Genomic DNA, 14826 nt, shown 5'->3' with positions numbered 1-14826 from the left:
CAGAAATGTTTGTGTAACCTCACCCAGATCCGTGCCTTGCAACAATCCTGTCTCTGAACTCTGCAGACAGTTTGTTTGACCTTATGGCTTGGTTTTTGCTCTGATATGCATTGTTAGCTGTCAGGTCTTCTAAGCTGAAATATAGAAAATTATTCACAAAACTAAGGAAAGACAGAGGCTGTGTGAATCTGGCATTAAGACTCAATGAATGGGAGTTAACAGGCACTGAGCAGTGCAGGAAGATGACTCTGGTTTTCATAACCTAAGGGTGTAAATGTTCTCTGTCCTCTCATAAAAGCATCACCATATCCAAAACATTAAGTACAAAATAATCTCACAGCAGACAGTCCCACAAGGTGGAGAGATCTTTTATTTTACATAAAAAAGGGTGCAAACTGGAGTTTCCCTTTAGGTGTGGAGGGAATAAAAAGTGATTTTATAAGGTTCATGTGTGAAATATTATATTATACGAATCCAAGGAGGAAAAAAACATAGGCATCTCAGATAAAAAGGACCTTTAGCTTTCTGCAAATTAAAAATATGAAACCATAAAAAGAAGAAATGTGGGTCCTTCATTCTTGAAGCCCTTGACTAACTCATTCAAATACATTTTTGAAGTGACATTCATATTTCAACACAATAATATTTATTTACAGTTTTAAGATTTCTCTTAATCATAGCTCTGGAAAAAAAACAACGCTGAGGGGAGGATAAACTCTTGGAGCTGTACAATTTCCACAGTCTGAGAGGGAGGGGGGAAAAAAAAAATCAAAGAATACATCTTTTATACTGAATCCCAACAGAAAGAACAAAGAGTATTATTGTGAACTCTGTACAATTTACAATTGTCAAATAATCATCACAATATTGCAGTAAATGTCACCCTAAACCTCTCCCTCAAAGAAAATATACAGTAAGTCCAAGACGATTCTACAGTACAGCAACAAGGAAAAAGTGCCAGAGAACCCAAAGAGACCGGAGCCATTCATTCACGCTCAAACCGCCCTTTGCTTTGATTTACACAGCGATGTGAGCAACACGCAACCAAAGCCAGAAACACAACTCTGACTCATGTGAAGTATATCAGGAGAAATGGAAACTGAAATGGTACACGCTGTGAGTAGACATGAAAAAGTTTATTTTACATGAGGACTAGAAGCCGTAATGTCTCACTAACCCAACACACGTTTGAGCCCTACAGGCGAGAGAGTTCACTGGAGAGATCGTTTGCTGTCGTCTCCAGATAAGCCATGCAGACAGGAACCATACAGTGTTCCTCTACAGCTCTGTTTGAGGCCCAGAGAATACAAAGTAAATACATCAGAGTAATATATCTAGATCGACTGGTTCAGCCATGAGCTAAAGAGCAAGGCGAGTTTGAAGCAGATGTTGCAAAGATGACAACTCGGAAATAATAAACCGTGTTGTTTTCTATTTAATTTACAACATAAAAAAGGTAAGAAACCGACAGAGACAACTCACTGAACACCTGTCTTTCTCTTAAACCTCTCTGAAAACACTTCTTGGTACTGAATCGAGCCATGTAGCTCTCTGCGGTTCTTAAAAATGACAGTGGACACGTCAAGGACACAAGGTGGAATGTGAGGGTCGAAAAACATTCAACTTCATTATTTTCCTGGCACAGGTAAAAGGCATGGGCTAGTAGTAGTCTCAGGAATGGCACTCAGGGAATTCAGGGGAAAACTCTGAAGGCTAAATAGTCTGGATATCCATCTCACTATGCAGAATACTTTAGACTTTTCTCAGGTAGCTGGAATTTAACAGTCTGGGTGCTGCTGAGGCTTTGTGGGGAGAAGCAGATGTCACAGGTGTGATGTTAGGAATACAAAATAACTGCTAACTGCTCTTTCTCTTGGTGAAAAAATTAACAACCTCAGTCTGGTCATTTACAGCAGACAGCACCTGACTCCACATGTGAGTCTGACAGACGCCACCTTTCCAGCATACTCAAGAGGCACTAAGACGTCTCAACCTAATGAATACCTGTCATTCAAATAGCCTGGTTTCCCCACCATCCCCTTTGAATCCTATGTGTGGAATCACTATGATAATGACCAAAAAAATAAAGCTAAAATAAACAGAAAAGGTCCCGTAGATTTTCATATTCAAGTACTTTCAATAACACAATAACTTAGACCCCGGAGTTACTGACATGTCAGGGGTAAGAATGAACCAAAAGCTATACAGTGTAAATACACGCAACAAGCAGGCTTACATACTGATTCATCAAGAGAGTTTGCAACATCTACAACATTTTCAAAAGATGATGAAGCAAATCCAGAAATCACACGCTCCACTGAGAGTTGATTCGTGTCGGACTTGCGTGTGTGAGTGTGTTCATGCGTGTATGTGCAGGGATGTAGAGGGGAGGAGTCATGGCACAAATAAAAAGGAGTAGGCTGGGACAAAGATGGATTTAAAGTGTATTCCCTGCACCCTATAGGGAAAGCCTAGCACAGGAGGTGGCTACAATTAAAGTAATAAGCACAATTAAAGTACAGTATTAAGAAGGCAGGGTCTCTTCAGGGAAAGCCGGGGTCAACAAATGTAGTGCAGTCATGGTCTCAAGCTTTTTTGTTACCCTCTCTTTCCCCATAAAACCATGGCTATTTGGAATGGAAAAAATAAAATTGCATTAACAAAAAAATTCACATTAGCAAGATATAAAATAAAAAAATAAAACACCTATGTATTCACTCTCTGTTAGGAGGATAGGCAAGGTGACATGTTGAGGATATTGTTTTCAAGGCAGTCCTCCATGACACTAAATAATACAAATTAAAACAAATGGTATGGACATGTTAAGAGCAGAGTCGTCCAAACATGAAACATCTCTTTGCAGCACAGGGGTCTCCAGACTGGACACGCAGGGGTAGGGAATTCCTAACACCGTTACTTATTATAACACCCAACCTTTCATTTGGCATCTCTCTCTCTCTTTTGGGAAAACATCTTCAGTGTTACAAGGGAAGTCATTAACTGCTCTATTACAAGCTGGAAACAGTCTGCAACTTTTGGCTTTATTATACAGGTGACCAGGAAAGTTGCACTGTTGGAGGCCAGCTTCTTCACGTGGTGATGTGATGTGGTGGTGGACTGGTCGGTCTGTTGGGGTTAAGGCATTGGATTGTAGCGTCGAGAGGCTGTGATTTAATCTCCAAAGCATATCACGCCAGTTTCTCTTGTCACTCCAAAGCATGATCCCCCAGTGTGCACTGGTGTAGAGTCTATTATTGACCATCACGTAAATTTAAGACCACCATCCTCTACTTCTGGTCTTTCTCTCCATGTTAAACATTGATCTTAACTCCTTTAAATGCAATTTCCTTCCCATGCGCAAGACAGATTACATAAATGCCAAAGTCATTTACTTTTCTGTCCATACATTCAGTGTGTATGTTCAAGAATTAGTAAGAAAACTGGTGGCAACTTAGAGATAAATAGCATAAATAGCATTTTTTTTCAGCCCCGTCTTTCAGAGTCAGGTAAGGGCTCATCATCACAAAGCAGACAGGAGCAGAAATGAGACTGTAGTGTGTTTGAACAGCAGCGTGGTTAAGGGGAGTGCTTTAACCAAGCAGCGTGTGCAGAAATCCTCCTCAGACAACACAGTGCAGGAGGCCTCTCTGGTCTCCTGTTCTCTCTGGCCCGGGTCCCAGTGCCAGGGTTGGTTCACCTCTACCGAGGATAAAAGTGCAGGGGCCAAAGTGTCACACTGATGCTCTCTGTTTCTCTGTGTGATGTGAGGTTGTTATTCTCTTGGCTCCTCGTGTGATCAGGTTTACATTCGGTCCCACGTCAGGAAAAACGAGCAAAAGGGTTTGGAGTCAAAACGAGTTAGAAAACGAGTTGCGAACTGGTGCGAACTGGGACTTAACAAAATGGAAATGAAAAAACGATTCTGTAAGTTGCACGTAAAAATCATAGCATGTAAGAAGCTGAAGATCCCACAGGAGGATTGTCTCTTCCTTGTAATACCACAGAAAACAAACAGGAGCAAAAAGAAGACGTCAAAAACGGAGAAATACAAATGCAGGATGTCTCAAGGAGGAAAAGAATAAGATTATCCTCTGCAATATTCCAACAAAAAGAATCCCAGTTTGAACGGCTGGCCTGCAAAACATCTTGAAGGAGGGAAAAATTTAAAATCAAGAATTAAAAAAAAAAAAAAAAAAAAAAAAAGGACTACCATCAAAAGACACAAGCCACTTGTACATCTCAACAAACCATTTTTTTAGTGGTCCCTCCAGAGAACAATTCAATCAAGATCTCTCAGTCGTGTCTCCCTCCTTTATTCTGAATGGGACCTTACTGATTTCTGAAATCACAATCAACTGAGCCGGACACTTGGAAGGTTTCAGGCCAGTGGTTGGACGATCATTTGTGCCTCGGTGTGTTCTTCTTCCGTTTCCGTTTGAAGAAGCAGCAGCACCTGCGGACAGAGACGGACATTAAACCCAAATGTAGGTGAGAAAGGGTTTCAATGAAGCAAAAACACAAGCAGACCGGTTAAAATTAGTGTGTTAAATATCACAAAAGATTCATCTGGGTCTCCTGAATCTGGACCGATGCTTGTCTTGGGATCATAACAGGAAAAGCTGCAGCTAGGAAAATGATTATCAGTTAAATCAGAGAGAAGACTAAACTACAAACAGCTGCAGTGACTTTTAAAGCAGAGTTTCTTCTATTTAAAAATGGAGCGGTGCACACAGAGCACAAGACATGGTGAGCCTGAGTGGTCAATAAAAACATACAAAGACAAGAAAAAAGCTGTGAATCCAGACATAGGACAGTGACTGGGTGCTCTCAGATTAATTCACTACTAGTAAAGAAATAGTGCACCATGCAACAAGAGTTTTAAGAAAGTGAAGCCAATATGCTGCTTTTAAACTTGAGAAATATTACACTGGGATACAAAAATACTGTTTAGTTTACTTATTCTAAAGTACTTCTTGGGTACTCTTTTGCTTTGGTGTGATAAAGTTTGACTTTAGCCAGTCAACTGAATACTTTTACTCAGTCGCTTAATATTGGGCTGCGGTGGAAAAAAAGCATCATAGGCTCATAGTAGACAGTGTTCTTGGGTGTATTTAGTATCATCACACCAGTTAAGAGTCTAGGTAAAAATCTGTTCATAAAATCTCCACCACGCCTAGCCTAGGCCGGTCCACTCCCTGTCCCATGAGTCTGATGTGGACGAGCAGAGAGGGACTCACCACAGGTTGAGCATTTTCACGCAGCTACAGAAGAAGAGAGAGGGAAGAGTGTAAAGAGAAAAGTAAGAGAGATTAATACAGCAAGACCAAGATGATGGGACCAGGCACATGCCACATAAACATGCACACAAATACACCAACGGGACACAGGTGGAGGCAAAGAGGAGATGCTTTAGAGGATAAGGAGAAAAAGTCACAAAACTACTTTGCAAAGACTTTATCTTCAGCCTAAGACCAGAAATCAGGGTGGATCTTTGCTGGTGTGTTTGTTTCATTTTCCATCATCACTTTATGCCAGGTGCAGAATGCCTTACTTCATGTTGACAAATGTTGGCTCACTTCACGTAAATTTAGGGCAGGTCTCTACCTGCCAAACTTTCCATACTATTACCAGGCAGCTAACATCCAGAAGCTTCTACAATGGTTTCATTCGACTGCCAACACTTGATCTTTGGTTGAGGCAAAATTTTGCATCCAAGCATGTCTTCCTGTCGTGCTGTGCTCCTCATATCCAATCTCTTTATACAAATACACAAGAAATCCTGTTGTGCTAACCCCCTAAAAAATATGACATAATTTCATTCGGTTCTGCTTTGTCAATAGGTCCAGTTAGTTGTAACCATCTATTCCCCCCTCTGTCTTGGATTCTTCATTTTCCTTAGAAGAGAAACAGCGTTACATCCTTTCAAGACCTTTTCTCTCAAGATATATTTTCCTAGCTCTTTATTTCTGTTAAGTAAACATTATTTACTGTGCTCTCATCTATTTTAATAACTCCAGATCAGGCACTTTTTGTATACTTAGTTCACTGAGTTTCCTTCATCACCATCTTTGTTTTCTTGGAGAGAACTTAAATTAAGCCCCAATCAACAATCATTAATCTCTCTAGTACATAGGTATATATTTATTTATATCTTTATATACACATTATATCCATTACTTATGTGGAAAGCCTTTATTCCTTTTATTCTATATATGTGTGTGTGCATGTATATCAGTACGTTTTTATTTCTATTTCTATTTCACACTCAGTGTTCGATTTCACTTTAGTTTTGATTAGGTTTTACTACTGGTTTTTATAAGTATTAATGTTTCTTTTTTCTGATACATGTCAGGGCTAAGTGATCATCATATTTTAAAAACATATTCAAACAGGCTACTCTTAACTTAACACTTTGTTTATTTAAAGATGTTGAACACAACTCCAGATCATACAGCACTGCACTTTTGTTAGATTATGAAAAATTTAAATAAAAAGATCTTGAGTAAAAATAAACATTGCATCCACTGCGATTTGAAAATTGCAATAAGACACATTGCAATTTAATTAAAATTGAGATTAACTGACAAGCCCTAAAATTATATCTATGCATCCTGTTTAAGTTTTTTTTTTTTTTTTTAGTTTACTCCCATGGTAAGTCCAAGGATTGCTGGGGGCTGATATTCTCACAGTAACATCATATTATCACATACAGCATAATTACTGTTCTTATGTGTTCAGAAAAAAAATCTTAATAAAATGTATATATGTAATATATGGAATGTTCACTTCTTGAATTAAATCACTGGAAAAAAGGAACCTTTCATATTCTATTTTTTATAGATACACCTACATGTCTTATTGCTCTTACAGCAACTAGTTATTAATGATTGGCTTTTGGTTATTCAAAATATTGTCTGCAATCATGTGATTTAAATAAAAATGATCCTTATTTTTAACATGCATGATAGATAAATAAAAACCTCCAAACAGCTTAAATTGGAGCGAGAGATTCCTCAGTTACATCTGCAGAAATTTTGCTTAGTTTTTACTAATCAAGAGAAAGTCCTGCTATATCTTAAATTTTTATGTGATTTTTTTTCAGTAAACCCCTTTAACAGTTGTTGCATTAGTTAATCTGGCTGTAAATCAGCAGGAGGATGTAGAAACTTATTAATTTGCATTATTTTATTAATGATAGAGAAAATAAGCTACTTTGATTTGTAATATACTTAACATTAGTTGGTTTCATTGATGAGTGTTGTCAGAAATAAAAATGGTCCATGAACGTACATTAAAAGATAAATAAGTCAGGTATACATGTGTTAATTCACTAATGATCAAACATGAATCAAATGTGTCAGATGTGTGATTTGTGTTAATGACTACACATTAATAAACCAAACATCATCCTGTCTGGTGAGCTATCAAAGAGGCTGGCAGAAAACACAACCATCATCATATCAAACAACTGTGCAAACCGAGACAACAGGTGGAGGGTCTGCCATCTGGCCAGACACAGAATCCAGCGAATTTTCAAGTGAACGGACCGTAGGGATAATCATGAAGGGACAAGAGGAAGGGAGGATCTTTTATAACTACAGCTCTCATGATCTCTGATCGGAAAAAGATTGTACAATTCTGCGGTTGGTATTAAAAACTCTGAGAATGCTCAAATGATGATAAAGATACTGAAAAGATTATAAAAGTGTTTAAAACCTGTTTCAGACAGACAGAAACAGTGGTGGAACTAATTGAATTAGACAAGGGAGAATTTAGTCCCTAGCTCTTTAATTTGTTTATTGATGATCTGTCCAGGCATCTGAGTGCCTGTAATACTTGGGTGGATGATTGATAACGAACGCGTGAATCATCTGATGGTGTCTTGCTGGTCCCCCATGATTTCAAATACAATGCCTGCTTAGATCAGATGCACCAGAGAGCATCAGGCGCTTAATTGACTTGTTTTTAAGGCGTTTCACAGCCATCCTGAGGTCTGTAATAAAGTCAAGTACAGTGGTTAGTCTATAACAGAAGACATGACTGATGATATCTACAGGCATTGCTGCAAGATGTATGGGCACTGTCAAAGCTAGTCTTTGTAGCAAAAACTCAACTCACTTTTCACTCATCATCAGTAATCTATTTTTAGCCTGTCCTGTCCCTCATGAAAAAAGGTTGTTAAACATATTTCATCTTAGTTTTTGTTAACAAATGAACACTTGACAGCAGGTGTGCTTCAAATCCTGACTAGAACACATTTTTTCAGCAGCTCCACAGAGAGGCAAACTGCACTACTGAGCTCTCGCCTTGCGGCAAAAAGTCAAATCAAAACAACTCGTGTCCTCTGTTAAAATAAAACGACAGATTTAAAAGGAGGAGAAACTTCTGTTTGAGACAAGTATATAGGGTTAGGGGGATATAGGAAAGGAGTCTCAAACCAGATTTGAACCCAGGCTACCTGTCTCGAGGACAACATCCTCTGTCCATGAGGCGTGCAGACATAACCATTCTTCTACCGGTGTGCTGACCTCTGTAGATACCACTTAACAGTTATGTTCCTGCCTGTTAAAAAGCAGTTCTTCCTTATTACAAAGAAATGACCCTTAGTGCCCAGCTCATGGAGGATTAACATTGGGTTTTTGTGAATACTATATAAAAAAATCAAGACCTGCTCTTCTGGTTTATGTGTCTTGAGATAATGTTTGTTTTGGTTAGAAATAGTACACCTGTAACAGAGGGGACCTTGATTCCGCCAGAGTTGCATTCTTGTATATGAGTTTCTCTCAGCTTTGCTATGTCTGTCACCTGAACTTTGTGATGTTCAGAACACAGCACCATGTCAACCCTGCAGTGTGGCATCAGTTCAGGTCTTGGTGCAAAAAAGCAGCACTAATGACTGTTAAAAATCAGTTGTGATCAGTGGTTGAAACTAACTTATCACATTTACTATAATTGTTGTAATTAGATAGTTTTTTTGGATACTTATACCTTTTTAAAGCTTATATTGAAATCAACTCTGTATTAAGTCAACTTAAAGGGATACTTCAACATTTTGGCAAATTCATCCATTGCCATAATCCCTATAGTCTTAGTAATAGGTTTGTTACCTTCAGTTGTCAGTGCAAGCTGTTTTTAGATCGGCCGCTGCCAAGTTCGGACCTGCTGTGCCAACTCAATGTAAGCAGAGGGTATTCCGGCTTGCCCTCATCAAACTCATCAAATACACAATCCAACAACTCCAAAACACTCTTGTGGACAAGTTGTGACCTGCACATTCACCCAATATGAAATAATAACGTATAATCATGTAACATTACGACGCATTAAGCACATACTCTGAACTATTTCTTGAGTAAACCACTGGGCGGAGTGACACAGTGCAGCAACCATGCCTGGAGTGTAGTTCCGGCTTTGCATTTAGCTTAAAAACATCTCCGTCTCGTAATGTTACATGATTATTTCATAGCGTGGTGAATGTACAGGTCACAAGTTGTCCACGAGAGCGTTTTGGAGTTGTTGGATTGTGTATTTGATGAGTTTAATGAGGGAAAGCCGGAATACCGTCTGCTTACATTGAGTTGGCACAGCAGGTCCAAACTCGGCAGCAGCCGATCTAAAAACAGCTTGCACCGACAACTGAAGGTAACGAACCTGTTACTAAGACTATAGGGATTATGGCAATGGACAAATTTGCCAAAATGTTGAAGTATCCCTTTAACAAAGCTCTGCCCACTACCATTTCAAATCTGGGGGTGTGTTTGGGCAGAGTTCCCCATCATATATTTGGACAGTGTTTATATGTATTTATATGTGCTAAGATCAGTGTTAATTTTGACAGCTATTTTTAGTTTTTCGACTAAATATCTTTTGTTTAAGTCACACTGACGTCATTTCTACCCTTTTTAGTTTTGGTCAAGTTTGCGTCCATAAAAAGTCCTCACATTTTAGTCTTTACTTTTAGCTGAAGGATTTATTTTCTTGCATAAATCTGGTACTGAGTCATGGCAGTGAGTTCTATACACCCTGCAAAACCTGGGGTCCTGGCTTTCTACAGCTGAGAGACAGAATAGCTACAGATGCATCGTTCTCTGACAGATTTACCTACAGTGGAGAAATATCATGGATGTTTAATGTCAGAAAAAAATAAATAACATTGTAATCTGGTTTTAGTCATCTTGGCAAAAACTTAACCTACTTGTTGTCAATTTTAGTCATCACAGATCTATCTTTGGTTAGTCTTAGTCTAGTTTTCGTCATGGAAAAAAGGCTGTTGACGAACATTTTTTTGTGATGGTTTTAGCTGTCAAAATTAACATTGGTTAGGATGCGTTTGTTCATCATGTTATCATTTATTTTTGCCTGATGTTCAGAGCTGGTGTCACAATTTAAGTGGTGTTTGAATACCTGGTGACACTCTGGTACAGACTATATCTTTGCCTTGGGAGACAGCAAAATTACCAGGAAACAGTTGACAAAATCACAAGACATGTTCAAAAGGATTAAAGAAAATACAGGTGACTTGAGAAATGCCTGATAAGCAAGTAAATGATGGTTACTCACTAACTGCAGTGCGTGACTCTGCAAATGCTTTAGTAACGTGAGAGTCTGAAAGTAAATATTGCAATTCTCTGTTTTAGAATTTAAAAAATGTAGGTGAACACTTTGAGTCTCATGTTGTGTTTATTGGGGAGTGGGCCCAACAAGATTTTCAGGTTTCCAATTGGGCTGTGGGACACTTGGGTGTGGGAAAGGCTGTTTTATGAGTTTAACTGACAGTGTCTATTTTGCTGTAAATTTTACTTTATCATAGAGGTATGACTTAACCTGAACAGCCTGGATGGAGATTTATTCTCTTGTTGTTCTTGCCAGTAAGGAAATATCAGATTTTACTGACAGCTCCTCAGCATCTACTCAGTACTCAGAGTAAACTCAAATTAAATACTTATTACTTTTACGGGAGTAAATTTACAGACAAGTACTTAAACTTCTACCTTAGTACATTTTAGTCGCGCATTTTTTCCACCTCTGGTTGTGATGAGTTTGTTGGAAGATGTGATATTCTCAGAGGGAGAGGAATGTTATCACATGGCTCACCTTCATAAATGTGAGGAATATGTTATGATTTCATCTTGCTGCTACTACACAACATTACTGGTACTGTTAAATACATGATGATCCGTTTATTGAGGAGCATTTCTTAAAACGATCAGACTTCTGGGAAGTGAACTGACATCATCAGAGGTTGACTGCTCACACCGCAGGTACAGGAAGCTGCACTGGCTCCAACTGAGAAGCTGATTGCATAGACATTTTGTTCCTTATCTTTCTTAAAATCTGATGAGGGGACAGCAAAGAGACAGGCAGCAGGAGAGATCAAAAACCAACATAAGCAGACAGAAGAGGGGCAGGAGCAGGATGACAGCTGGGGGTGGGGGCTGCCACAATTACACAGCATAGCAAATAGTGGCAAAGAGAAGGAGGGACAGAGTGAGGGAGAGGTACAGAGAGGAAACGACAGATGGACATGGAGGAGCTGTGTGGCGGGTGTGTGACACATACTTGGCCTCGTCGACCACTTCCACCTCTGCCTGAGCTGTAATCGGAGCGTTGGAATGAGCTGCCAGCGGATCGTCTGCGTTCAGCTCCCCGTTGGTCGAGCTGACCACCTGTGGCACAGACGGGTGTTACTTTATACAAAGATGGCAGATTCGGTGTGACAAACAGGTCCTTCTGTGATGGACAGCTGATGCAGAAAACTGAGAACAGAAAACTGATGCAGAAATGCTTTTTTTGTCTCCACAGTGGAAACACATCTGACAGAGGCAAAGAACAACAACACAATGACACCAAAAATACACAACATCATGTTGGAGGTAGTGGAGCTTCAACCAGAAGACTATCCTGTGTGATTACAATCAACCAACCAGGGTTTCAGCAAAGCCATTAACAAAGAGTCCCGATGAACACCATACTGTGTGGGTTTGGACTCCATATTGGAATCAAATGTGTTCCTAAGAACTAATAGAAAATCTGCTTTGTTTCTTTGGTGCCAGTGGCAGTGTATTTGGTGTTGCTTACTTTATCAGGGCCCAAGCAGTGACCACAGAACGAGGACCCTAAAAACTGAAGAAATTATTCTTCTTTTTATAATTATTATAGCAAATAAATTACTAATTTGGAAGTCTTAACATGCCCTAAAACTCACCAAAATTCCCAGGTGCTTCAGTCCTGGTCAAAATGTGCATATTCTAGTGCAGTGTTTTTAGACTTGGCTAAAAACAGCACTTGAATGATTGCATGATTTGTAATGCATAACATTTCTGCTGCAAAAAACGTGTAAACTGGTATTTTGGCACAAACTTTAGGATAAAGAAATACTGCACCTTTTGCAATTAAAAAATTGCAACAACCCATTTTGCAATTAAATCTAACTTTTGATTAACTGCCCAGCCCTAGTGGCCACTAGGAAAGACAACGGTAATGAAGGCTAACTACTGAAACACATTAATCTTAGTCTGTGTGCTGCCACTGCTCCAAAGTAAAGACCACAAAGAATTTTTTTTGTCATTTTTTTAACGCTTTCCATATATTAAAAAAAAAAATCACAGTCAAATCCACATAGTTGTGTTTTTTAAGCTAACAGAGCAACAGTTTGGCTTACTAGCATCAGCTCGGCTACCTCCAACAATCATGAAAGCATTGTCATGAATAGATTTTCAGCTTTTACAGAAATAATCCTGCACTCAAGAGTCAGATCAACAATGGAGAGACACACTGGAAAAAAAAAGAAACACAAGGACAAAGTCCATATGAAAGAAACATGAATTTCTCTGTTGTACACTGCACACAACTTTAAAATTGTTATCAACAGGGTCAATATCGGCTTATTACAAGTATTTAAAATTAAACCAGGATGTCCCTTTAAGCACAATGACCCTTTATGACTTAAGAGCATGCACTTAGCAGGCTAAGCCAGGTCAGCCCGTCATGCAAGAGGCTTCTTGATCTTTTAAGGATTGTCCCAGCACCATGACGGCTTGTAGGACCTGAGATCAAAATGCCACAACCTGAGCTGCTGTTTAAAGAGCTCAAATCACATTTTCACCATCTGGGATGGATGGAACCAGATGTCATGCATATGGTGGTGCAGAAAAAAACAACATTTCCCAGGCAGGAGTAAAGGGTTCAGGAAGGTGTATGGGTGTAGATCTGTCTCATACACAAAGCCTGGTAAAACCCTGAGCTTACTGGAGATGAATAACAAAAGAAGGTGTTATGATCAACAGTGGCAGTGTATTTTTATTGTTCATGTATGAGCTGATCAGAAGTCTGGCAGTGTTGAAAACTAGTCTAAAGTAAAAAAAACAGAAAACAAAAACATAGCAAAGGGTGGTTGAGAAATGCAGATTCATCAGTTTTTAATATTGGTTAAAACTGGTTTAGATGTATGATGCATTTGATAAGTGTTAAGCTTTACTCCTGCAAATGTGTCTCCTAATGCTGGATTTGATCCTATGAGACAGATCTGACTCCACAGAGATCAGGTGAGGACTGCTGGTTGATCAGGTGAGGGGTGTATACCTGCACTGAGCCCCCGTGCCTGTCCGCTGCCAGGTGGGAGGTCAGATAGGACGAGTTTGCTTGGCGTGTGGGCTGCACCTCCCATGCTCCTCGTCGATCTGACACGGCTGTCTGCTCAGGTAGTCGGGGAGGGGGGCATCGGTGATGGGAGTGGATTCAGGGTGTGATGGGTAGGAGGGGTGGGGGGTGAGGGAGTGATGGAATAATTCCGTTAGGAAAGATGGGTAATTGGGTGTGTGCGAGGCCAGGTAACATGCAAAGCAGCATGAGAAATGAGAAGAAAAAAATGCAACAAAATAAAATAGTAAATCAAAATCAAAGCAAGGCTTCAGCCAGAGAACTAAACCAGAAATTAAAGAGTCTGAAGCCAAATGGAAGTAAGCTCTTACATCTCAAACTTCGGCCTCAGTTTCACTGAAGGCAAATTTACCTTCAGGGACAATGAAGTATATCTTATCTTATATTTCTTAACCCAAACTTTATTGGAAAAAAAAAAAAAAAACACATAACAAACTAAGCTACCTTTGTAGCTGTAAATAAACGTAATCATCTTTGTCACAGTGTGTAGCTGAAGTAATCAAAACAGAGCTCAATAAGTCATAAAAACCCAGAATCAACCGAGACACATGATGGACAAACCTCATATACAAAAGTTTAAACTGCAAAAATCTGAAACTTTTTAAGACTGAACCACAAAAACTCGCATGTTCAAACAAGCAAACCAAATAATTCCATCTTAAACCTGGTTTATACGTCTGTGTCAAATCCATGTACGAGCTGTTGGCCCATGTTACAGTGTCTTATTCTGTCAGAGCACTACTGGTGTATCCACGTCTGCAATACTCTGTCAAACATAAGTCAGGAGTGCAGGTCTGTGGCTGTTACAGTATCTATGAAAAGTGTTAGACCCCTTGGATGTTTTATCCTTTTATTGACTTTATCAATCAATCATGGTCAATATAATTTGGCTTCTATGACAAAAACATATTCACCCTCTCCAAGTCAGTATTTAGAAGAGTCACCTTTGGCTGCTATCACAGCTCTGAGTCTGTATAGATATGTCTCAACCAGGCTCCATCATCTAGACTCTGCAATTTTACTCCTTTCCTCTTGGCTAATAAGCTCAAGCTCTGTCAGGTTGCACAGGGATTGAGCGAGAACAGACCTTCTCAAGTCAAGCTGCAAATTCTGTTTAGGGGCTTTTCCATTACATTTCCATTACATGCAGTGTTTTGAGCCCTCCTC

General features: G+C 39.4%; 1 protein-coding gene across 2 annotated transcripts in view; it reads right to left on the bottom strand.

The window, feature by feature from the left end:
• Window positions 1–352: 352 nt before the first annotated feature.
• The window catches only part of csnk1g1 (casein kinase 1, gamma 1), a 60880-nt gene continuing 46406 nt past the window's right edge, over window positions 353–14826 (bottom strand). The window contains exons 11-13 of one of the 2 annotated variants that reach the window (XM_041782668.1): window positions 13582–13692; window positions 11560–11666; window positions 353–4453 (exon numbers count right to left, since the gene is read on the bottom strand). In XM_041782668.1, coding sequence (XP_041638602.1) covers window positions 4399–4453; window positions 11560–11666; window positions 13582–13692 — 273 coding nt within the window. In that variant the 3' untranslated portion in view covers window positions 353–4398. The remainder of the gene's footprint in view (window positions 4454–11559; window positions 11667–13581; window positions 13693–14826) is intronic. The other variant, XM_041782678.1, reaches the window with a different exon arrangement.

The sequence above is a fragment of the Cheilinus undulatus genome, linkage group 1, assembly GCF_018320785.1.
Source record: "Cheilinus undulatus linkage group 1, ASM1832078v1, whole genome shotgun sequence".
Classification (NCBI taxonomy): Eukaryota; Metazoa; Chordata; class Actinopteri; order Labriformes; family Labridae; genus Cheilinus; species Cheilinus undulatus.
Note: the sequence above shows the minus strand (reverse complement) of the source record. Positions and strands in the feature narration are given on the sequence as shown.